This window comes from Schistocerca americana, chromosome 6 (assembly GCF_021461395.2).
Source record: "Schistocerca americana isolate TAMUIC-IGC-003095 chromosome 6, iqSchAmer2.1, whole genome shotgun sequence".
NCBI classification, from domain to species: Eukaryota; Metazoa; Arthropoda; class Insecta; order Orthoptera; family Acrididae; genus Schistocerca; species Schistocerca americana.
Window position 1 is genome coordinate 483,334,839 of NC_060124.1, and position 25,906 is coordinate 483,360,744.

Genomic DNA, 25,906 nt, shown 5'->3' on the forward strand with positions numbered 1-25,906 from the left:
TGAACCATTTTTGAACACCTACTGTAGTTATTTTGTACAGGGGGACACGAACTGTGCTTCATATGATTACTGAGGTGGATAACAGGCATAAACTTTATGAAGTGTATTTTTATTCTTATAATTAGCCTCCACCACAAATAAAAGCAAGTAACCTTTCAGCAGCGCTTCTCGCTCCGGCCTCAGTTAGTACCACAAACCGACAGACTAATTAATTTGACGCATCACACACAGAGTCAACAAGCCGATTTGTCTGGTTCTCCTAAAACTCGTATCCACTGTAGCATACACTGTAGACATACGATAAGTGTTTATACTGAAGTCAACATTTCGTGGTAGGGATGGTGCACTGTGAGCGGTACATTAAATGTTCGTAGCTTACAGTGTAATTGATGACGGAAATTAATTTGTGTATTTTTTGTAATCCGCACCCCTAAAACCTTCACAGAGATCACAGCTGAAAAGGAATCCTCTTTGCTTCTGTCTCCGGCTCTTCGGCCAGCGTTCGTCTGATGATTTAACTGACGTTTCGACAGCGCGAGTGGCTGGCATTGTCAACGCTTCACCCTCCATTGCCTGTGGTGAACTGGAGCCGAGTTCGCGGCCGCAGACTATATGTAATTGGCGCGCCAACGTCCGAGGGCTTCTCCGCAGTCATTTCCGGTGCAGTCCTACTCTTGTTACCTGTGACGGTCGTTCGCTGCAGTACGGGAAGCCAGGATCCATTTACCTGAAAGCTTTCTTCTTTCTTGTTCAAGCTATTCCCGTCTTTGTGTATTTCTACAGCTTCTCTGAACAAGAAGGTGTGATTGTGCTTCACCGACACGGCAGTTCTGGCTGTAGAGAAGCACTATCACATCCGCTTCTTCAGAGAAGCTGTAGTAATACACAAACACGGCAATAGCTTCAACAAGAAAGAAGAAAGCCTTAAGGTAAACTGATCCTGGCTTGCTGTACTGCAGTGAACGACCGTCGCAGGTAGCAAGAGGAGAACCGCACCGGAAATGATCGCGGAGAAGCCAAAAATGGTTCAAATGGCTCTGAGCACTATGGGACTTAACATATGAGGTCATCAGTCCCCTAGAACTGAGAACTACTTAAACCTAACTAACCTAAGGACATCACACACATCCATGCCCGAGGCAGGATTCGAACCTGCGATCATACCGGTCGCGCGGTTCCAGACTGAAGCGCCTAGAACCGCTCGGCCACGTACGGAGAAGCCCTCGGACGATGGCGCGCCAGGTACATATAGTCTGCGGCCGCGAGCTCGGCTCCAGTTCACCACCGGCAATGGAAGGTGAGGCTTTGATAATGCCAGCCACTCGTGCTGGCGAAACGTCAGTAAAATCATCAGATGAACGTTGGCCGAAGAACCCGAGACAGAAGCAAATAGGCAGTTTGTCAACAAGTGGCCACGAAGGTCTAAACAATTTTGAAAAGAGTCGCCAAATTCCTAGTCAAATTTATTAAAAAGGTGGAAAGTGCAACAAAACTTCATCGCTGTATCAGTGTCATATTGCTGTAAATAAGTCTCCCATTCAATACTGCGTTACAATAACTTGTGAACAGCTATGCCTTCCAACTCGTCATTACGGGAGGTAGGTATCACGAGCCCGTATGAGCAAGTCTGCTCATTAAACGTAGCAGGGCACAGATATTAGTGATGAAATAAGGACTACATCACTGGACGTTCGAATATGGAGACGTGTGCAGGTAAGAAACACACTGTGGCCAGGCTACAATAGATGCGAAAAGCACATGGAGCGACGCTACAAGCATGTCAGTAATGGCACGGTTCAGGCAATCGGTTACACTATTCTCGTGTTCACGTAGGCTGTAATGTTCTTGATACGTCGTCCGCCGTTGTGCCTCAAAAGCGATCCATGGAGGATCTCCTGTCCGATAGCGTGTAATCGTTCGTTGGCCAACAGGCGACCCGTAACTTTCTACAATACAATGCACGACGCTATCACTTCCGTATCATGTCAGTCACAACAAATTCGTAACCTTTCCCACACAAACAATGGTGCAGACTGCTTCGGTTTTTGCGAAAGTGAAACGCACCTTCCCTTTGCAAGACAGAAGTCCTGTTTCGATATGTTTTGCTTTAGTTCTGCTATTGCACTACTCGCGTTGACATGTTCATGGTATAAAATGTAGTGAACTGTTAGTCAGTGATCATTCCCGTCGTATCGATTTTCTAGAACTTGGTTTGGATGACGTTTGTATACTTTTGGCTTTATGGAGGTGCCTAACACATTTTTAACAGAAGTCTCCTTTTCTTGTCAAAAAAGGTCATTGTAGCCTCTGCCACAGACATCCTGACAAGTAGGTCCATAATATTCTTTTTCGGTGTCTGGTGCTCACAGCACTGCTCTTTGTAGAATCTACAAAGCGCAGTAAACTCTGGCAAAATGCCATTCAAATCAGAATCTTCTATCAGAGAACGACTCTGATCCTCTGAAAGTAACAAAGCCATTGTGCATAAAAGTTTTCCCATAAAAATTGTACAGAAAATAGAACGAACACACTCCCGTGTTCTTTCAAGGATACAGTTACGCGGTAAACATCTTAGGTCTCCAGTCGTGCTAGTACTACTTTAACGCAAAATTGTGTTGTTTGGACATGAGACTACCAATATACTGTATGTCAATCATACAGCACCACGTAGAACAGATACCATCTTCCTCACGGGAGGCGTGCCAGAGATAAGTCCCTGCAGTCACAGTATCCTCTGTGTCCTCGGTGGCTCAGACGGATAGAGCGTCTGCCACGTAAGCAGGAGATCCCGGGTTCGAGTCCCGGTCGGGGCACACATTTTCAACTGTAGCCATTGAGTTATATCAACGCATGTATGCAGCCAGGGGGTTTTCATTTCATTGTAATTTCACTTACATATGCCACTATCTGTGAGCTACTAGTGCCAGCATAGTCAACAGAAGTACATAGCGGAAAAACTTTCACGATCGTTGTATGTGGGTTGGAAGCAAGGCACCGAGACTGAGGACGGCGAAAGAGAATAAAAACCTAACTCGAACGATCGTCGGAGTTCGGGTGGAAACGATTATCAGCCGAGAACGTTGTTCAATAAGAAATCCTTTCCAAAAACCAATAAATGAAGACAGGGAGAAAGAGGCTTCTGCTGTTTTCAATATATCGCTAGTGAATAACGCACAGTCACAGTTTTACACAGAGTACGTGAAGGAACTTGCTCCCCTTCTTTCAGTGGTGTACCGTAGGTCTGTAGAAGAGCGTAGCGTTCCAAAACATTGGAAAAGGGCACAGGTCATCCCCATTTTCAAGAAGGTACGTCGAACAGATGTGCAGAACTGTAACCTATATCTCTAACGTCGATCAGTTGTAGAATTTTGGAACACGTATTATGTTCGAGTATAATGACTTTTCTGGAGACTAGAAATCTACTCTGTAGGAATCAGCATGGGTTTTGAAAAAGACGATCGTGTGAAACCCAGCTCGCGCTACTCGTCCACGAGACTCAGAGGGTCATAGACACGGGTTCACAGTTAGATGCCGTGTTTTTTGACTTCCGCAAGGCGTTAGATACAGTTCCCCGCAGTCATTAAATGAACAAAGTAAGAGCATACGGACTGTCAGACCAATTGTGCGATTGGAATGAAGAGTTCTTATATAACAGAACGCAGCATATTATTCTCAATGGGGAGAAGTCTTCCGAAGTAAGAGTGATTTCAGGTGTGCCGCAGGGGAGTGCCGTAGGACCGTTGCTATTCACAATATACATAAATAATCTTGTGGATAACATCGGAAGTTCACTGAGGCTTTTTGCGGATGATGGTCTGGTATATCGAGAGGTTGTAACAATGGAAAATTGTACTGAAATGCAGGAGGATCTGCAACGAATTGACGCATGGTGCAGGGAATGGCAATTCAATCTAAATGTAGACAAGTGTAATGTGCTGCGAATACATAAAATGAAAGACCCTTCATCATTTAGCTACAATATAGCAGGTCAACAACTGGAAGCAGTTAATTCCATAAATTATCTAGGAGTAGGCATTAGGAGTGATTTAAAATGGAATGGTCATATAAAATTAATCGTCGGTAAAGCAGATGCCATACTGAGATTCATTGGAAGAATCCTAAGGAAATGCAGTCCGAAAACAAAGGAAGTAGGTTAAAGTACACTTGTTCGCCCACTGCTCGAATACTGCTTACCGGTGTGGGCTCTGTACCAGATAGGGTTGATAGAAGAGATAGAGAAGATCTAACGAATAGCAGCGCGCTTCATTACAGGATAATTTAGTAATGGCGAAAGCGTTTCGGAGATGATAGATAAACTCCAGTGGAAGACTCTGCAGGAGAGACGCCCAGTAGCTCGGTACGGGCTTTTGTTGAAGTTTCGAGAACATACCTCCTCCAAGGAGTCAAGCAGTATATTGCTCCCTCCTACGTATATCTCGCGAAGAGACCATGATGATAAAATCAGAGAGATTAGAGCCCACACAGAGGCATACCGGCAATCTCTCTTTCCACGAACTATACGAGAATGGAATAGAAGGGAAAACCGATAGAGGTACACAAGGTACCCTCCGCCACACACCGTCAGGTGGCTTGCGGAGTATGGATGTAGGTGTAGATGTAGAAGTGTTTCACATCAGCGATATGCAGCGAACCCGAGCTTATTCATCTAGAGGAGGCTCCTTTCTTCTGCGAACGCATACTGTTGGAGCTTACCAGAAGTTTAGAGATGCTTCAACAAACTGTTGCTATAGACAGGGGCTTGCAATTTGGGCTTTCCGCCCCCTTACAGTTTTTTTGTTAGCAAAGCAGACGAGCGCACCTTTCTAACCATGTTTCACAGTCCACTGCGTTAGAGAATCTACATAAATATGAGCTGGAAGGAGGCAAATTCCTCATGATGTTCGACATAACACCTAGTATGAGTTCCGAAGGTTCCCGCAGAATAGTTAACATCCACGAGATAAATTTTAGCTACAGTGCGACGAGAGGAAATTATGCCTCAAACAGTTATAAACATTATCGATCCGACATGTGGAAAAACAGTGAAATAAAACAAAACGATGATAAATATTAATTAGTTATATAATATTTTATGATGTAATTGGACATATCGATGTGTATCATACAAAGACAATGATAATTGTAAATTCCTTTTATGATCTGCGTTTGTCTTCCGTTGTTTTTACCGTTTTTTTGTTGGCTTTTGTAGGTTGCGGACGCAAGACGCATATCAAACTGAGGTCGTTTAAGAAATTGTAATTATTTGTTAATTATTACTTTCGAATGTAATTCATTATTATTATAAATATGAGTGAATAATTATTTGTAACTTTAATCTCTCTCTCAATAAGCATTATCTGTGTTAATTATTTCTTTCCGTTGCAAGAAGCGCAGCCATTGTTGATAGCGGTTTGTATCGCATTTTTATCTGTGTTTCTTACTGAAGTATCAAAGGTTTGCTTGATGAAAATTAACCTAAATAGTGCACAATATAAAAGTAAAGTTTAATAACCATTGTCAGCCGGTGCGGACGAAGGTTCTAGGCGCTACAGTCTGGAACCACGCAACCGCTACGGTCGCAGGTTCGAATCCTGCCTCGGGCATGGATGTGTGTGATGTCCTTAGGTTAGTTAGGTTTAAGTAGTTCTAAGTTCTAGGGGGCTGATGACCTCAGATGTTATGTCCCATAGTGCTCAGAGCCATTTGAACCACTTTTATTAATCATTAATTCAAATACTTAATCTGCTAAAAGGAAATTTGCTCTAACAATACAAAGTCTCTGTCAGTTGTCTGCCACCATATTAACAATTATCTCAGCGGCAAATTCAAATTACGCAACTCTGCAGACATAAATGCCGAAGGTAATAAAAATGTGTAAAAATAACTGTGCACCGGTAGTCCCGAACTCATTTTAATGAAAATAATTCGAATCAGATTGGCTCTTTAAAAACAGCGCTCATAGCACGATCCATATAAAAAACTTTTCTTGCTGATGCATGGAGCCGAAATTAATTACGCACGAGTTGCGAAGAACATTGTTTGAGGTAACATGCGTCAGTGTTGTGCGCGGCTGATATTCGGTGGTTTTAATGATCATTTTGCTGAAGATAACTGTTTCCGTCATAATCAATAGTTGTATAGAATCTGTTGTATGAACTGTGATTTAGTGACACTTACACAACTTACAGACAACACTTTAACACAACGTTAACTTGGATTTCTTTAACAACTTGACCAAATCTTTAGCCGGGAGAAAAAATTATTTTGTGATTACTCACTGTAATGAAATAACATTATCATTCTCATTTACAAATTAGTTAAATACCAAACCACTTAATAACACAGCGAACGCCACAATAGGTTGGTTAATTTGGATTAAAAAAATCGCCATCTTCTCACTTTCCACAAAGTGTACCTGGTGATCCGTCTGGAAGTAAAATCCCGGTCGACTTATCCTCCTTCCCAGAGCTCGTTTCACTGACGAGATACCTTCTAAGAAGCAAAACGATCATCGTTACCTCCTGTATGAATTCCAGTGAGGCGACTGATTTACTGAATACTGTTCGCATCTCCGATTTCGAAATTTTCAGCGGATTTCGGGAGTGTTATTTATAGCTGGTGTACCCAACGTCGCTGTCGGTGACTCCCCGCCGTGTCACGGCGTTGTGAAGTATATATGGTGTTTACCAGACGCTGAGGCGTCTGCGCGGAGTGGGAGTCAGTAGCAGCAGTCCACTTGGCGGGAGGAGCTCCTGCTCTGAGGCGAGCGGTGCTGAGGACCTACCTTACACCAAAACATCCGCCTCCCTCCCCCACCCCCACCCCTCCTTTCTTCTCGCTCGAAGCGACTCACGCTGTTTTCTGGTGCGGCGCCCGCGGGGCGAAGATCATGAGTGCGGGTCGCGGCGTCACTTATAAAAACGACGCCCGCGTCGGCGACGCCGCCACTTGCCGCCGACAAGCAACAAGACGACGCCTCCCACCATGTCCGTGCTACGACAGTTCGCAGCCACCGTCATAGGTGAGTAGTTGGAAGTACGTCTGTCAAGCACAACTTTTCCGTGACTGTGTCTCGTATTTAGCACGTGGTCTCTGGGGACGTCCCGTTCGGGGCAGGCAGGCATCGGGAGTTTCGGCTAAGGTTTTCGACATCATAAGAAAGGCCACCTGGTCGTTTAGTAGGAACCGACAGCTGTTTCTGCCGTCTTTGCAGTTTGCTCAAAGTAGTGCCCTTCCGCGGCGGTGATAGTCGTAATGATTGAAAGATCTTCTCAAGGTTTCAAACAAGTGCGTCGCATACCAGATGCGAAATAGCAGTCCCTGTGTTTTTAAGAAGGACGGTGTCGCGTTCCCTCGGACATGCGTTCGTGTTTATTCGCCAATTCCAGGCCATCGACTCCCAATAAAAATGTTCTTCCTGGATCTACATCTACATGGATACTCTGCAAATCACATGTAAGTGCCTGGCAGAGGTTTCATCGAGCCACCTTCACAATTCTCTATTATTCCCATCTCGTGCAGCGCGCGGAAAGAATGATCACCTATATCTTGCCGTACGAGCTCTGATTTCCCTTATTTTACCGTGGTGATCGTGCCGCCCTATGTAGGTCGGAGTCAACAAAATATTTTCGCGTTAGGAGGAGAAAGTTGGTGATTGGAATTTAATGAGAAGATTCCGTCGCAACGAAAAACGCCTTTCTTTTAATGATTTCCACCCCAAATCCTGTATCATTTCTGTGACACTCTCTCCCATATTTCGCGATAATACAAAACTTGCTGCCTTTCTTTCAACTTTTTCGATGTCCTCCTTCAGTCCTACCCGGCAAGGATCCCACACCGTGCAGGAGTATCCTAAAGGAGGACGGACAAGCGTATTGCAGGCAGCCTCCTTAATAGGTCTGTTACATAGTCTAAGTGTCCTGCCAATAAAACGCAGTCTTTTGTTAGCCTTCCCCACAACATTTTCTATGTGTTCTTTCCAATTTAAGTTGTTCGTAATTGTAATACCTAGGTATTTAGTTAAATTTACAGCTTTTAGATTAGACTGATTTATTGTGTAACCGAAGTTTAACGAGTTCCTTTTAGCACTCATGTGGATGACCTTACACTTTTCGTTATTTAGGGTCAACTGCCACTTTTGGCACCATTCAGATATTTTTTCTAAATCATTTTGCAGTTTGTTTTGATCTTCTGATGACTTTATTAGTCGATAAACGACAGCGTCACCTGCAAACAACCAAAGGCGGCTGCTCAGATTGTCTCCCAAATCGTTTATTTAGATAAGGAACAGCAAAGGGCCTATAACACTACCTTGGGGAACGCCTGAAATCGCTTCTGTTTTACTCGATGAAATTCTGTCTATTACTACGAACTGTGACCTCTCTGGCAGGAAATCGCAAATCCAGTCACATAACTGAGACGATATTCCATAACCACGCAATTTTACTACGAGCCGCTTGTGTGGTGTAGTGCCAAAAGCCTTCCGGAAATCCAGGAATACGGAATCGATCTGAAATCCCTTGTCAATTGCACTCAGCGCTTCATGTGAATAAAGACCTAGTTGTGTTTCACATTTCTAAACCCATGTTGACTGTGTGTCAATAGACCGTTTTCTTCGAGGTAATTCACAATGTTCGAACACAATATAATTTTAAAATCCTGCTGCATACCGACGTTAACGATATGGGCCTGTAATTTAGTCGATAACTCCTACTACCTTTCTTGAATATTGGTGTGACCTCTGCAACTTTCCAGTCTTTGGGTACGGATCTTACGTCGAGCGAACGGTTGTATATGATTGTTAAGTATGGAGCTAATGCATCAGCATACTCGGAAAGGAACCTAATTGGTATACAGTCTGGACCAGAAGAATTGCTTTTATTAAGTGATTTGAGTTGCTTCACTACTTCGAGTATATTTACTTCTACGTTACTCATGTTGGCAGCTGTTCTCGATATGCGAATTCTGGAATATTTACTTCGTCTTTTTTTGTGAAGGCATTTCGGAAGGTTGTGTTTAGTAAATCTGCTTTGGCAGCACTGTCTTCGATGGGAATATCTGTACCCTACGAGTGCATGTTGAGACACAGGGACGGCGAGCGACATATGGAAGTTTGGATCTAGCCGTGATTCGTGCATGGATAGCAGAAGCGGGAGACACGGGTTCGAGTTCCCATCCAGCACAAAATTCGTTATCGTCATTACAATCTACAGGCGATGCTGGTTCATATTTACAATTGCGAGTAAATTTCGCCGCTCGGAGTGGTTCAAATGGCTCTGAGGACTATGGGACTTAACTTCTGAGGTCATCAGTCCCCTAGAACTTAGAACTACTTAAACCTAACTAACATAAGGACATCACACACATCCATGCTCGAGGCAGGATTCGAACTTGCGACCGTAGCGGTCGCGCGGTTCCAGACTGTAGCGCCTAGAACCGCTCGTCCACCCCGGCCGGCTCAATGGCCGCGTGGTTTGAGGCGCCACGTCACGGACTGCGCCCCCCCCCCCCCCCCACCGGATGGTCGAGTCCTCCCTCGGGCGTGGATATGTGTGTTATTCTTACCGTAAGTTAGTTTAAGTAGTGTGTAAGTCTAGGGACTGACGACCTCTGCTGATTGGTCCCTTAGGTATTCACACACATTCCAACATTTTGAATAAATTTCCTGCTTTCTATAAGAATGCACAAAACTTCATGTTGCCTCGAGAACATAGTTTGTCGAACAAAATTCTGTATGTAGTGTAGTCTTCTGACGGAAAAATTTTGTTATTTCCAAGATCGCTAAGTTAGTACATTACTAGGTTGGTGCCTCTATCTTGTGCACATTGAATGTTGTTATTGTGGCAGAGTGGTGTAGATCATTGTATGATGTAAATGTCAATACTCGGTTTTATGCATCTGAAGAAGGCATTTTATTTTGCCGTACCGGTAATCCAGTATTGAATGAACATAGCCATGATGGCAACGAAACAAAATATTTTCATAAAAAGGATGCAGTACAAATTGCGGCCGCAGTGGCCGAGCGGTTCTAGGCGCTATAGTCAGGAACCGGGCGACCGCTACGGTCGCAGGTTCGAATCCTGCTTCGGGCATGGATGTGTGTGTTGTCCTTCGATTTGTTAGGTTTAATTAACTCTAGGTTCTAGGGGACTGATGACCTCAGCAGTTAAGTCCCATAGTGCTCAGAGCCATTTGAACCATTTTTACAGTACAAATTCATTGATCGACTATTGCACCGACTGACCCTGTCAGTTAACCAAAATTTCGTGTTGTATTTTATTTGAAGCCTCGTGTTTTTTTTCTGGGCATGATGAGAAAACTGGAAAATAATTGATATGCCCTGTTCACAAATGTAAATTAGATCTGAAAAACCATAACTCCTACAGTAACATGGGAACAAAATAGATATCAAGAGTTTTGATATCAGACAGTGCAACCTTCGGAAAAATTGAAAGACCCAAACTGAAATGGGAATTATTCTAGCTTTGCAAACCGGTAAGCTAGAAGAATACTTAACGAGAGTCTACTTACGAAACAGTCGCGCGCCTCATTTTTCTTAAGCGTTTGGAATCCATACCAAATAGCACTCACAAGGTATACTAATCTAACCTTAGAACAGGCTTATACATTGGACACGTGCCCCGCTGCAACTTGGCATTTTTATCGTTAGTAAATCATTGCCAGAGGTGAAAAAAATTTGCTGCACCCAACAACTGTGACTGAACCCCAATCGTTCAGAGCGCTAGTCAAGTACTTTTCGAACGAGCTACCATGCCTACTGAGCATTGTAACTTAACACATACAGTCTTCTACTAATGTGCAGGCGAACATTTCCTTTTATAAAACTCCAAACTATAATGATGTTGGCAGGTTCTCAGTTGCAGAGTAAGAAAAGGCGGCAATAGCTTTGAGAATTGCAATGAAAATTCCACCTGGAGATGAAAGGAGCTGCTGCAGAGTCATGATAATCTACAGCAGAGGCATCTATCGGTTCGTACATGACTAAGCCACCTTTCTTAAGAAATCATCTCTCTAGTACGCACCAGTATCCTTTCGAGACTGCGCCACTTCGTGAAGGGAAACGCATGATTTATACCTTCACTTATCTTCCTGTTTTTTTTTTACTTATTTAATTATTTTTGAAAATAGAACCATTTCAAATCGCAATAAATTATTTATTTTTAATTCTCGAGTTCGCGACAGGTACTAGTTGGTAATATACGGCGGCTCCGTGTAGTGCCTCATACTGTCATCTGGAGCCTATGATCTGAAGATGGTCTTATAGACCGAAACCTGTTACCCGATTGAATATAAATAATTCATTGTGGTTTGAACTGCTTTTTATTAAAATTATGCTATATCTATGGTTCCAAAAGATGTAAAAAAAGTATCTGCTTCTAGTGCCCAATACTATTTTAAGTCCTCAGTTTTTTGACAGCTATGATGCTGTCTTCAGTAATTTCGTGCCTTAGCCTAATCGTTTCATACTTACCGAATTACTACACCCTACATCTCCTATCGTAGCAGGCGTTCCTCTAACCTGTCTCTCAAAGTGGCAAAAAACCTTAACATATCCCTATAATGGCAAGTTACAGATATTATTACCGCATTACAGGATTTATGAAAGTGAACGTGCAACTAATGGATTTTAAGCAGTTGCGCTGTTGGTTTCGACTCCAAAACATAGCATTATTTTATATTCGAGTAAATAGGCTAGAGTTCCGGTTCTTGTACATGTATTCATTTACCAGCTGTAATTATTTGTAGCCAGATACAAATATGGTTGTCAGTCCAAGCTGGACATGTAACGTTCAAAAAAGTGTTAATAGCTTTAAACTTTAGAGATTCATTAGGTAAAATCGAGCCTTCCGGTATTTATCTCAGGTAGAGACAGATTCGCAAAATCCGTCCTATCAACAACTTCTACATACCTTTTTACAGTGAGATACGAACACGATAGCAAAACTGTCCCTCATAATAACGTGTCCTAACTGAACTGTCGAAATTTGGAAGAATATTCTCCTACGATATCTATACAAGCAATAAGCAAATGAACACTGAGAATATGGGGGCCTCTCAATACAACATAAGGCAACAAATTTTTGAAACACTCCTAAAGCAGAAATGATTCTCAAAAATTCAACTTTTGTATCAGTTACTTATGCCTTCGGAACAGAGTGGAAAATGATAATTTACTTCCTTAAAGCGTTCATTAATGGTTCTGTCAACAGTTGCAGGCTCAAAACTTCTCGCCTAATAAATACTGCAACTGTTGACAGAACCATTAATAAAAGATTTAAGAAATGTGTATGAATTTGCTGTTCCCTGTCAACGAAATGTTGAAATTGAAGAAAAATGCTGACTTATTGAAACTGAAATATTATTTTATTTCCTTCAACAAGCAAATCTTAGGTTCTGATAATGCAATTTAAGAAATAAAGTCTTTCATTAACTTTACTAACGACATTACTCCTGTATTTAGCATTAAGTTATTAATATTCAAAAAACCAAACAGCCCTTTTGTAAAACTTCTTTGAAGTTAGGAAGGTAGGAGATGAGGTACTGGCAGAAATAAACCTGTGAGGATGGAAGGTAAGTCGTGCCTGGGTAGCTCAGTTGATAAGGCACATGCACGAGAATGTTGAAGCTCTCCGGTATGAATCCCGATGCGACACACATATGGAGTCTCATATCAGCGCACATTCCACTTTAGAGTAAAAATTAATTCTGGAAATAGACTTCTTATAGCTATATTGAAAATTATTGACTCTCAAATAACTTTTGGGGTTAGGAACGGGATTCTAATACAGAATATGTGACTAAAGTCAATAACTATCAAATTTACACATTTCGAATGTGATTTGCGGAGTATCCATGTAGATGCAGATGAACTATCCTGGAACACACGAAGATTAAATTCCAACAAATGTATTAAATCGCAGCGGATGAGATACCGATTGTATACATTTACAAATGTAGTAAAACAGTACAAGCGCGGAGTCTGCGATAGGTTGAGCCGCAGTTGTGATCGTACTGGACGGTACTGCATAATCATTGTTCGCTTACAAATTGCTCTAATATAATTGTTCCTTCCAAGCAGAAACACTGTAAGGCACTGCTGAAACATGCCGTGCTGCAGTATGCCTACTACATGTCCGTCCGAGGCTTATTTCCAGTAACTTTTCAAAAGCTTATCCTCTCTTCCGCTCCAAGGCACTGACAATCTAAAAGCTAATGACTGACTGCCGGCCATTCCTCTCTTGGCTCGGTCACTTCACGCCCTTGAACCTCGTGCTTACGCGCGCTAACCACCTCCTATACACGTTAACCACCTACTTTACACGAGAGACGGCACTCCAGTTTTTTCTTCCCCAACAATAAATTTCCACCTATCGATCCCGATGCACGAATCAGTAGTAGGACTAACTTATTTTCTACACGAAAATCACACACACACAAATATTCACCATTATTAGAAACAGCGAAAAGATGTGAACATTTTCAAAATTCTTCTTCATTTCCGTATCAATATTTCACATCAGTAGCATATTTTGCTGAAGAAGTCTTTCTTCTCCTGTACCAGTCTATTCCTGATATCTTTTTCACCTAGGCCATCTAGTGCAGTTTTACTTCACCTGAAGATGACGAATAGCAACCTTGTCGGAATGTTGCTACAACAAGACGCCACTACTCTGCAGATAACCTGACAAGATTACATAAATGAAATTTGCCGACAAAGCCTACATTCCCACGTAATTCTTTCACTTTATCTACTATCGTGTCACTGAAGTTAAACACCTCACTGTTCTTCTTCTAGTATTCTACGTCACCTCCACCTTTGCCATTTATATCCCTGCTGTGCAGATAAAAAGCAGTGAATTACAAAAATTAAATGATACGATGAAAATGAAACATTCATTCGACAAAACTGTTACTACTAGCAGCGTTTCCATTATTATTTTAACATACAAGCAGCCATATCATAAGACTTTTTCCTTCGCTATACGCTACACAAGCGAGTGTTCCGCGTACTCCCTATAACGTGAAAGCATACCGCAGAGCGTAAAGATTAACAGGACTCCACAAGGGTCCAAATACGAACGTTAATCACGGGTAAATGTCTCCTCTTCAACCTCACGACTGGCCTTTTCCGTCCTTAGGCGCTGTGACAATCCTAACAGGACGCAGCTCATGTCTCAAACTCGCATCAGTTCTGCTAAACATCACAGCTATCGTATTCTTGTCAGTGGAGGCACAGCACGTGCACCCCATAGGCACATGGTACTGAGAGTCACGATCATAGGCTACACATAAGATGTAAACTCCTTTTTTATATCTGCAATCATTCTGTAGGTAATGATACACTACTAGCCATTAAAGTTGCTACACCAAGAAGAAATGCAGATGATGAACGGGTATTCATTGGACAAATATATTATACTGGAAATGACATGTGATTACATTTTCACGCAATTTGGGTGCATAGATCCTGAGAAATCAGTACCCAGAACAACCACCTCTGGCCGTAATAACGGCCTTGATACGCCTGGGCATTGAGTCAAACACAGCTTGGATGGCGTGTACAGGTACAGCTGCCCATGCAGCTTCAACACCATACCACAGTTCATCAAGAGCAGTGATTGGAGTATTGTGATGAGCCAGTTGCACGGCCACCGTTGACCAGACGTTTTCAATTGATGAGAGATCTGGAGAATGTGCTGGCCAGTGCAGCAGTCGAACATTTTCTGTATCCAGAAAGGCCCGTATAGGACCTGCAACATGCGGTCGTGCATTATCCTGCTGAAATGTAGGGTTTCGCAGGGCTCTAATGAAGGGTAGAGCTACTGGTCGTAACACATCTGAAATATAACGTCCACTGTTCAAAGTGCCTTCAATGCGAACAAGAGGTGAGCGAGACGTGTAATGGCACCCCATACCATCACGCCCGCTGATACGCCAGTATGGCGATGACGAATACACGCTTCCAATGTACGTTCACCGCGATGTCGCCAAACACGGATGCGACCATCATGATGCTGTAAACAGAACCTGGATTCATCCGAAAAACGACATGTCTGTAGCATGTCATCTTCATGGTGTAGAAATTTTAATGGCCAGTAGTGTACAATCAACTAGATATGGTTATGATTATAAGAATATCTGTCATGCGTTTGTTCCGAGGCAACAAAAATAATGTGCCCAGTCAAGACTGTTGATAGTAGACATGAAAGGGGGTATACGAAAACATATCTGTGTCGAGAAGTTTTCTACAACATCAGGAGTTTTTTTTTTCGCTCTGTAAATTCTGGGTATAACTGAGAGTGTGTCGCTTGGCTGTGCTAGCGTCGCTTCCTGAGCCCTTGATTAAGATCTGCATCTTTCGAAATAAGAGGGGCATTCAATAAGTAATGCAAAAAAAAAATCACTCCGTTTTCAGGCCACAAGTGGCCCATCGGGACCATCCGACGGCCGTGTCATCCTCAAATGAGGATGCGGATAGGAGGGGTGTATGGTCAGCACACCGCTCTCCCGGTCGTTACGATGGTATTCTTGAGCGACGCCGCCACCAATCGATCGAGTAGCTCCTCAGTTGGCATCACGAGGCTAAGTGCACCCCGAAAAATGGCAACAGCGTATGGCGGCCTGGATGGTCACCCATCTAAGTGCCGGCCAAATCCGACACCGCTTAACTTCGTTGATCTTACGGGAACCGGTGTATCCACTGCGGCAAGGCCGTTGCCCTAATAGGTAACGCAACACATTGTTTTTTTTTTAAATCTTGTTGGTTTTATTGAGGATTCCTATACTCCATGTTATTACCAACTCCTCTGGCTGTAAAACTCTATTTTTCAAAATAATCTCTGTTCAATATGACGGCCTTACGCCACCTTACTGGTAGGGCGTGTACGCCCAGATGGTACCATTCTACGGGTTAATGTCAGTGCCAACATCTTGCAGCATTCAGAATGAGATTTTCACTCTGCAGCGGAGTGTACGCTGATATGAAACTTCGTGGCAGATTAAAACTGTGTGCCTGACCGAGACTCGAACTCGGGTAGCTCAGTCGGTAGAGCACTTGCCCGCGGAAGGCAAAGGCCCCGAGTTCGAGTCTCGGTCCGGCACACAGTTTTAATCTGCCACGAAGTTTCATATCAGCGCACACTCCGCTGCAGAGTGAAAATCTCATTCTGGAAACATCCCCCAGGCTGTGGCTAAGCCATGTCTCCGCAATATCCTTTCTTTCAGGAGTGCTGGTTCTGCAAGTTTCGCAGGAGAGCTTCTGTAAAGTTTGGAAGGTAGGAGACGAGATACTGGCAGAAGTGAAGCTACGAGGACGGGGCGTGAGTCGTGCTTGGGTAACTCAGTTCGTAGAGCACTTGCCCGCGGAAGGCAAAGGTCCCGAGTTCGAGTCTCGGTCCGGCACACAGTTTTAATCTGCCAGGAAGTTTCATCTTGCTGCATTAATTATCTCCCAATCAATAATCTCCGCATCGTCCCTGTACTCATTCCCGTGGGAACAGACTTGTAACGTGCAAGCAATTCCACACAGATGATCCTTCGATGCTCGTTATGGTCTTTTGGTAGCTGGCGACGAACCCAGCGTGCACACAACTTTGAGTATTTCAACTGGTTCATGAGTGTGTCAGCAGTACTAACAGCGAAGTCCAGCTGTCTGGCGCGGTGTTTTATTGTGATCTGTCGATCACCTCGAATGAGAATGTCCGTACATTCTAATTCTGCAGGGGTCACAGGTGTGCCGGAGATAGGACAGGCTTGCGTGTCCTAGTTGCAATGATCCAACGAGTTCACGTTCTTTGTTCACTGCCATGGCACCAGTCGACATTCTGCAAGCGCCTATGAATGTCTGTGATGCTCTGGTATTCCTCCAAAAGAAACTCAGTTACAGCTCTCTGCTTGGATCGTACCTCTCTTACAGATGTCTCTCTCAAGGCTACATATAGCACTGTGACGTATCGGAACTTCATGAAACCTTAGGGGCTGTAGCGGTAATACACTACTGGCCATTAAAATTGTTACACCAGACGCGAAATTTAACCGGCAGGAAGAAGATGCTGTGATATGCAAATGATTATCTTTTCAGAGCATTCACACAAGTTTGGCGCCGGTGGCGACACCTACCAAGTGCCGACATGAGGACATCTTCCAACCGATTTCTCGTACACAAACAACAGTTGACCGGCGTTTCCTGGTGGAACGTTGTTGTGATGCTTCGCGTAAGGAGGAGAAATACGCACCATCACGTTTCCGAATTTGATAAAGGTCTGATTGTAGCCTATCGCGATTGCGGTTTATCGTATCGCGACATTGCTGCTCGCGTTGGTCGAGATCCAATGACTGTTAGCAGAATATGGAATCGGTGGGTTCAGGAGGGTAATACGGAACGCCGTGCTGGATCCCAACGACCTCGTATCACTAGCAGTCGAATGACAGGCATCTTATCCGCATGGTTGTAACGGATCGTGCAGCCACGTCTCGATCCCTGAGTCAACAGATGGGCACGTTTGCAAGACAACAACCATCTGCACGAACAGTTCGACGACGTTTGCAGCAGCATGGAGACCATGCCTGCGGATACCCCTGATGCTGCACCACAGACAGGAGCGCCTGCGATGGTGTACTCAACGACGAACCTGGGTGCACGAATGGCAAAATGTCATTTTTTCGGATGAATCCAGGTTCTGTTTACAGCATCATGATGGTCGCATCCGTGTTAGGCCAAATCGCGGTGAACGCACATTGGAAGCGGGCATTCGTCATCGCCATACTGGCGTATCACCTGGCGCGATGGTATGGGGTGCCATTGGTTACGCGGCTCGGTCACCTCTTGTTCGCATTGACGGCACTTTGAACAGTCGACCTTACATTTCAGATGTGTTACGACCCGTGAGTCTACCTTTTATTCGATCCCTGCGAAACCCTACATTTCGGGAGGATAATGTACGACCGCATGTTGCAGGTCCTGTACGGGCCTTTCTGGATACAGAAAATGTTCGACTGCTGGCCTGGCCAGCACATTCTTTAGATCTCTCACCAATTGAACACGTCTGGTCAATGGTGGCCGAGCAACTGGTTCGTCACAATACGCCAGTCACTACTCTTGATGAACTGTGGTATCGTATTGAAGGTGCATGGGCAGCTGTACCTGTACACTGCATACAAGCTCTGACTCAATGCCCAGGCGTATCAAGGCCGTTATTACGGCCAGAGGTGGTTGTTCTGGGTACTGATTTCTGAGGATCTATGCACCCAAACTGCGTGAAAATGAAATCACATGTCAGCTCTAGTATAATATATTTGTCGAATGAATACACGTTTATCATCTGCATTTCTTCTTGGTGTAACAATTTTAATGGACAGTAGTGTATTCCACGATGTTCCACAACAAATTCCACGTTTTTCAACCTAAACTGGCCGAAAAAAGTATTGCTTATTGAACGCCCCTCGTATATTGGCCGTAGAGTCCCCCATAGTTCACCATAGATGGGATCATTCACCTTTCGTCACAGTTTTACCGACGTATCTGGCTGTGTACGAAGGCAGAGTGGTCTCGTTGTACTGTGACGGTCTGAGACGTAGACGGACGAGTACAGAAGCCTTGCGGCGTGGTTTGCAGTGGACGTGTCGTGCTGCATGCTGTTCGGGGTGGTGGCCGGGTGGACGTCGTCGGCGCTGCCGCTGCTGCAGTCGGACGCCTCCCCGCTGGGGGTGCCGCTGACGGTGGAGGAGGGGTCGTGGGTGGGCGCCGTCAGCACGCTGATGGGCACCGTCGGCACGCCGCTCTTCGGGCTCTGCGTGGCGCGCTACGGCTGCAAGCCGTCCGCCTTCCTCGCCGCCGCACTCATGCTCGTCAGCTGGGTGCTCATCGTGAGTATCTATACCGCCCGCCGGTAACGTTACAACTGTGTGACGGCGGCACACTACAAATGTTAAACTGAAGTTAAAATCATCTGGGTTGCTGGGCTGCGACGTATTTCTTCAAACAATCGGCGTTTCGACCCCTCTGCTGGTGTCATCTTCAGGATCAAAAAATTGTTCAAATTTCTCTGAGCACTATGGGAATTAACATCTGAGGGCATCAGTCCCCTAGAACTTAGAACTACTTAAACCTAACTAACCTAACGACATCACACACATCCATGCCCGAGGCAGGATTCGAACCTGCGACCGTAGCGGTTGCGCTGTTCCAGACTGAAGCGCCTAGAAGCGCTCGCCCACAACGGCCGGCTCTTCAGGATCGTGTGGTGTCCACTGTAGACTGGGCACAGTCAGAGAGAGACGTGTCGCCTTCACTTATAATGGGAGTTTTCTACATCTACATCTGTACTCTACAAACCACCTGACAGTGTGTGGCGGAGGGTACTTTGAGTACCTCTATCGGTTCTCCCTTCTATTCCAGTCTCTCATTGATCGTGGAAAGAAAGATTGTCGGTGCGCCTCTGTGTGGCCTCTAATCTCTCTGATTTTATCCTCATGGTCTCTTCGCGAGATATACTTAGGAGGGAGCAATACAGGGTGTTACAAAAAGGTCGGCCAAACTTTCTGGAAATATTCCTCACACACAAAGAAAGAAATTATGTTATGTGGACATGTGTCCGGAAACGCTTACTTTCCATGTCAGAGCTCTTTTTATTACTTCTCTTCAAATCACATTAATCATGGAATGGAAACACACAGCAACAGAACGTACCAGCGTGATTTCAAACACTTTGTTACAGGAAAATTTCAAAATGTCCTCCGTTAGCGAGGATACATGCATCCGCCCTCCGGCGCATGGAATCCCGAATGCGCTGATGCAGCCCTGGAGAATGATGTGTTGTATCACAGCCGTCCACAATACGAGCACGAAGAGTCTCTACATTTGGTATCCGGGTTGCGTAGACAAGAGCTTTCAAATGCCCCCATAAATGAAAGTCAAGAGGGTTGAGGTCAGGAGGACGTGGAGGCCATGGAATTGGTCCGCCTCTACCAATCCATCGGTCACCGAATCTGTTACTGAGATGCGTTCGAACACTTCGACTGAAATGTGCAGGAGCTCCATCGCGCATGAACTACATGTTGCGTCGTACTTGTGAACGCACATGTTCTAGCAGCACAGGTAGAGTGTCCCGTATGAAATCATGATAACGTGCTCCATTGAGCGTAGGTGGACGAAACTAAAATGAGATCTAATATGGAAATTAAGCGTTCCCGGACACATGTCCACATAACATCTTTTCTTTATTTGTGAGTGAGGAATGTTTCCTGAAAGTTTGGTCGTACCTTTTTGTAACACCCTGTATACTGCTTGACTCCTCGGTGAAGGTATGTTCTCGAAACTTCAACAAAAGCCCCTACCGAGCTGCTGAGCGTCTCTCCTGCAGAGTCTCCCACTGGAGTTTATCTATCATCTCCGTAACTCTTTTGCGATTACCAAACGATCCTGTAACGAAGCGCACCGCTCTCCATTGCATCTTCTCTATGTCTTCTATCAACCCTATCCGGTACGGATCCCACACCGGTGAGCAGTATTCAAGCAGTGGGCGAACAAGTGTACTGTAACCTACTTCCTTTGTTTTCGGATTGCATTGCCTTACGATTCTTCCAATGAATCTCAGTCTGGCATCTGCTAAACCGACGATTAATTTTATAGTGTCATTCCATTTTAAATCACTCCTAATGCCTGCTCCCAGACAATTTATGGAATTAACTGCTTCCATTTGGTGACCTGCTATATTGCAGCTAAATAATAAAGGATCTTTCGTTCTATGTATTCGCAGCATATTACATTTGTCTACATTGAGATTCAATTGCCATTCCCTGTACCATGGCCGGCCAGAGTGGCCAAGCGGTTCTAGGCACTACAGTCTGGACCGCTGCGGTCGCAGGTTCGAATCCTGCCTCGGGCATGGATGTGTGTGCTGTCCTTAGGTTAGTTAGGTTTAAGTAGTTCCTAGTTCTAGGGGACTGATGACCTCAGCAGTTAAATCCCATAGTGCTCAGAGCCATTTGAACGATTTTGAACCTGCACCATGCGTCAAATCGTTGCTGATCCTCCTGCATTTCAGTACAATTTTCCATTGTTACAACCTCTCGATATACTACAGAATCATACTCAAAGAGCCTCAGAGAACCTCCGATGTTATCCACAAGGTCATTTACATATGTTGTGAATAGCAACGGTCCTACGACACTCCCCTGCTGCACACCTGAAATCACTCTTACATCGGAAGACTTATCTCCACTGAGAATGAAATGCTGCGTTCTGATATCTAGCAACTCTTCAATCCAATTACACAATTGTTCTGATAGTCCATATGCTCTTACTTTGTTCATTAAACGACTGTGGGGAACTGTATCATACACCTTGCGGAAGTCAAGAAACACGGCATCTACCTGGGAACCCGTGTCTATGGGCCTCTGAGTTTCCTATACTTGTGCCGGAGAATTGGGGTTATTGGCCAAAATTCTTGGGCTATCATTGCTAGCTGACCGTCACTGTGTAGTAGGAGAAGATTTCCCGCGCTAACGCCCAAGAATGGGGCTACTGGCTAAAACTCCTGTGCCAGCGTCATTAGTTAGAAATGGATTTTTCCCGCTTTTATGCTGGAAAACAGTTATTGGTTAAAATTCCTCCTGCTGCAGTTGGTGTGCACGTAACATTGGCTAGAACTGAAACAGACAGGGCACGAGAGGGAAAAAGTTTATCCAAAATGTTATTGTCCGCGGATGTGGCTTCAGGGCGCGGTTTGTGATCCTCGCACGCCGCTATGTGATGGATGGGAACAACAATGTCGGAAACCTACCCGTCCTTTCTATTGAAGGTACATGCGTTCTTGGAAATATCTATCGCTTCCTGGACTTTTCTTTGGTAAATGTTGATTTCCTTAGCCAGCACACGTATCTTATCGAAATCTGTGGCAAGGCCAGATTCCCTTGATGTTCCGCTACCACCGATTTCATGCTTCGTTTCAGCCGCGTGTGGCGTTCCTATTCCTTAATATGTTCTTTAACAGTCCTTCCCGTTTCATCTGTATACTCTTTGCTGCAACCACACATCACTTCACAGACGGCCACAGTGTGGAGGCAATTTAGTGCATCCGTTTTCTATCGGATAATTCTTTTAATTTGTTTTGACTGAAGACAGTGGTCTGAACACCAGATTTTCTTAGGATTCTGCTTTATATGATCTGTGAACGCAGAAACAAACGGTAACTTCCCCACTTCAAGCGCTAGAGAACTCCTCTTAATATGAGAACGCGACACTGGTCTCTGACAGTGCCCAGTTTACAGTCAACACCACAAGATCCTGAAGAGTATCAAAGCAGAGGGGTAGAAACGCCGATTACGGCACATCGTCCCAAAATAGCACTGTTAGCTTACCTAGTGTTCATTGATATTCAGTTCCGTAGTATTTATGTCTTTACTTATATGACTGGTTCTCATTCTTATTGGGCTATGCAGTCCTGTCAATTTTATGTTTTGTATGAGTCGGGCCTACAGTGTTTCTTACCCTATTTCAGCGTAATTCAAGATTTAGTTTGTTTGCCTCTGTATCGGCGCTATAGCTCAGTCCACGAATGTACATCTATATCTATACTCTCCTGTTCTTATATTCCTATTTATCTAGCATTCAGATAGTTCTACTCATGGACCAGTTTCCTCTTAGTTTGCCCTCCCATGTACAACTAAAACTGTCCTTTGTATCTATTCTTTTGCTATCTGAATAACAATACTGTGTATGCGATAAATGCTCCTAGGCTACGTCACGTAATTTCATTAATTTATTATATAGTAGTTCATCCTTAGTTACCTTCAGAAAGTTTTAACTTGGTGTATTTCAGATGTGACACATTTCTACTACGAGAAACTCTTGCCGTAAACTACGCACGTTTCCCAGACTGTTTGTTTTAACACATTGTGGTTGCTTATTTATAAAAGTTTCTAAATAATATTCTTGAAAATAACGCTTCTTAGCCCATGGTAATCTAACGCCATTTGCTGCGGTCAGCGCACACTTGCCACATGCCTGATGTGTCTTGGCGTTCAGTGTTGTGTTTGTGGCCGAAACATATAGTAGGAGGACGCTTTCAGCATGTTTACGATTTGACAGAGTGCACAGACCTGATCCGGCCTTGTATTCACTGGACCAGATTACACGTCCCGGTGAGGTAATTATTCCGCACATTTTTCCGTTTTTTCCTCCTTCACGACTACAGCTTTCAAGAAAATGAGCGGTTGCAGTTCTTGCTGTCAATTCATTCCTTTTATTTCAAGGTTACTGGATGTTATCTTTTTAATAGCATGACGGGAGCATATAGTACTATTTGCCTCGACTATATTTCTTGCACATGACGAGGGCAATTTATTTTTGTCGATGTTTTGTCATCGATAGCCATAATTTGCTTATCAACATTTATCGGTAAGTACAATTTCTAATATTTCTAATTTCGTCCAGTCCCAAAGTAAGGTCAAGCCTTTCTAATTCCAAAGTATTTTAATGCAGGCCAACCTGAAGATGCCTTGGGCTGAAAGTGCATCACTGATCAATAAATGAACAGCAATTTCAACAACGCAACCAACACTGTTTTCTTGTCCTCAACCACAGAGAGTATTTTGGTGGAGTGCCATCTGCACCCTGTAGACTGGGTGGGAGAAATAAAACCGCCAGAAAATACTTATAAGACTGGCACAGAACTGAAACCTGTTAGCCAATAGGAGAACTGCTCATCACAGAAAGAGCTGGAAACTGTAATTTCTGTGCCTAATCGGTTGCTGTCACATGTCTGCAAATGCACATCTGTATGCTCTGCCCCGAGTACTTCGCTGCGTCATTATGTTCGAGTCATTGAGAAGAGCGGACGTGTTTAGTGACCAGCCGATTGCAGTACGGATTGGTGTTTACAATAAAACGAATGTGTTCATTGTAGAGTATTATGCAAAACACAATATCCACGGAGAACGGGTTTGCAAGACTTTAAGACTGAAAGTAGTTTTATATTTTCAGAAGGTGGTGACCCATAGCTCTTATATATCTGAATAAGTCATTTACCACCTTGAGGTGCTGGTAAAATATTTATACCATCAGTTTCAGTCGTCTGACCTTCCTAAATACCAAATAAAATAATACCTAATTAACATTACAGACTTAAAACTGCCACGGATCTGTTATCTGTTTTAAATGTTAACAACAACACACATGTAATGGGGTCACTCACATAAAAGTATTCACAGCTTCATGTTAGGCGAAATACAAAATCTTTATTGTGAGGTGGTAAAATCATGAATAATACACTGAAAATGGAAGTATACCATTATACAGTGATGTGACTCATTACGAAAACCACACAAGATAAAGACGTAAGTGGTTCACAGTTGTACAGAGTTACCTGTTATCATATCGTAATATAAACTACGTCATCAATCTTCGTGTACCTGTAATCCATTACTTCTACGCATTTTGTTTTCAGTCACTGCAACTGTTATTGTAACATGCGCAGGTTGCTATTTGATGCAACATACAGAACACCTGTAAAGACTGTCACATGAACTTGTCGTAGCAGCTTAGTAATCGTAAAGTTCTAGTCACTATATCTTTGGCTCTACCAGTAAACAGCGACCAGATGCTTAGTCTCCCCTGAGTGGTATGAATCTCTTCACATCGTTACCGCCGATTACAGTTTTAGCACTGTTTTTATAGACTAACGACGCAGTTTACATTACTATATGATAACAGGTCACTCGGTACACACGTGAACCAGTTACGTCTCTATCTTATATGGTTTTTGTAATGGCTCTGAGCACTATGGGACTTAACTTCTGTGTCATCAGTCCCCTAGAACTTAGAACTACAGAAACCGAACGAACCTAAGGACATCACACACATCCGTGCCCGAGGCAGGATTCGAACCTGCGACCGTAGCAGTCCCGCGGTTCCGGACTGCGCGCCTAGAACCACTAGACCACCGCGGCCGGCTTTTTGTAATGAATCACATCACTGTGTTATGGTATATTTTTATTTTCAGTGTATTATTAACGATTTTCTCACCTGACAATAACGATTTTGTATTTCCCGTAACATGGTGCTGTGAATACTTTTGTGTGAGTACGTTACATTCCAGTACGTGTGTGTTGTTGCTGACAAATTCCTGACAGTTTCAGCCTGTAATGTGACTTAAGTATTATTTTATTTCGTATACAGGAACCTGACGATGTTCAGACCACTGAAACTGGTTGTATAAATAAAATATTTTACCAGGAGCTCAAGGTGGCAATATGAAATTTTTGAAGAGGAAGTGTTTTAGCAAAAGCCCAGCAAAGTCTGCTACGCAAAACTTAATGGAAAAATGGCGTGAAACGTGCTCTTTGACGAATGAACACGGTAACAATCTGAAATGAGTTGTAACACCAGGCAACACTGCTCTGGTGAAGGGAAGCCTGGCGATAAACCCAAGGAAACCTAATAACTGTTTATCTGTGCATCTCGAACTTAAGATGCCGTTTCGAAAAATTACCAAATAAGGACCTATATTCGTATCCTACAGACTTACTGTTCAGTAAGAGTTCAGGCGATCGCACGTAAACTTGCGTGTTGAGATCTGCCGGTGCCTTATGAGTGGAGTCAGGACACGAGGCAAATTAGATCCTCAGAACAGACGCCAGTATGCAGCAGAAAAATGCTACTTTTAAGAGCTTTTGTTGGTGTTTAGTGTGCAATATTGGTGTCAGCATCGTGACACGGTTCCTTCACAAGACTGAAGATGAACAATTGCTTGCATATTTTTGGCAAGGGGCAGCAACATCGTAACCTCTTTGACAACCTTGTTACGAGCATATGAAGTGCTCGGTCAGGACAAGACAGTTAGCAGAGACAGTGCAATCTTCTGGCCACCTCGATCGTATCACATCC

The 25,906-nt window shown here is 43.8% G+C and overlaps 1 protein-coding gene and 1 non-coding gene across 2 annotated transcripts in view; both read left to right on the forward strand.

Moving 5' to 3' along the window:
• Positions 1-2,739: 2,739 nt before the first annotated feature.
• On the forward strand, positions 2,740-2,813 carry Trnat-cgu. The gene has a single exon. It is a non-coding gene; the product is annotated as a tRNA-Thr (tRNA).
• Positions 2,814-6,959: 4,146 nt separating this feature from the next.
• LOC124620227 (facilitated trehalose transporter Tret1-like) overlaps positions 6,960-25,906 on the forward strand; it is a 43,051-nt gene continuing 24,104 nt past the window's right edge. The window contains exons 1-2 of the mRNA XM_047146895.1: positions 6,960-7,021; positions 18,635-18,885. Of these exons, the coding sequence (XP_047002851.1) occupies positions 6,985-7,021; positions 18,635-18,885 (288 nt within the window). The 5' untranslated portion in view covers positions 6,960-6,984. The remainder of the gene's footprint in view (positions 7,022-18,634; positions 18,886-25,906) is intronic.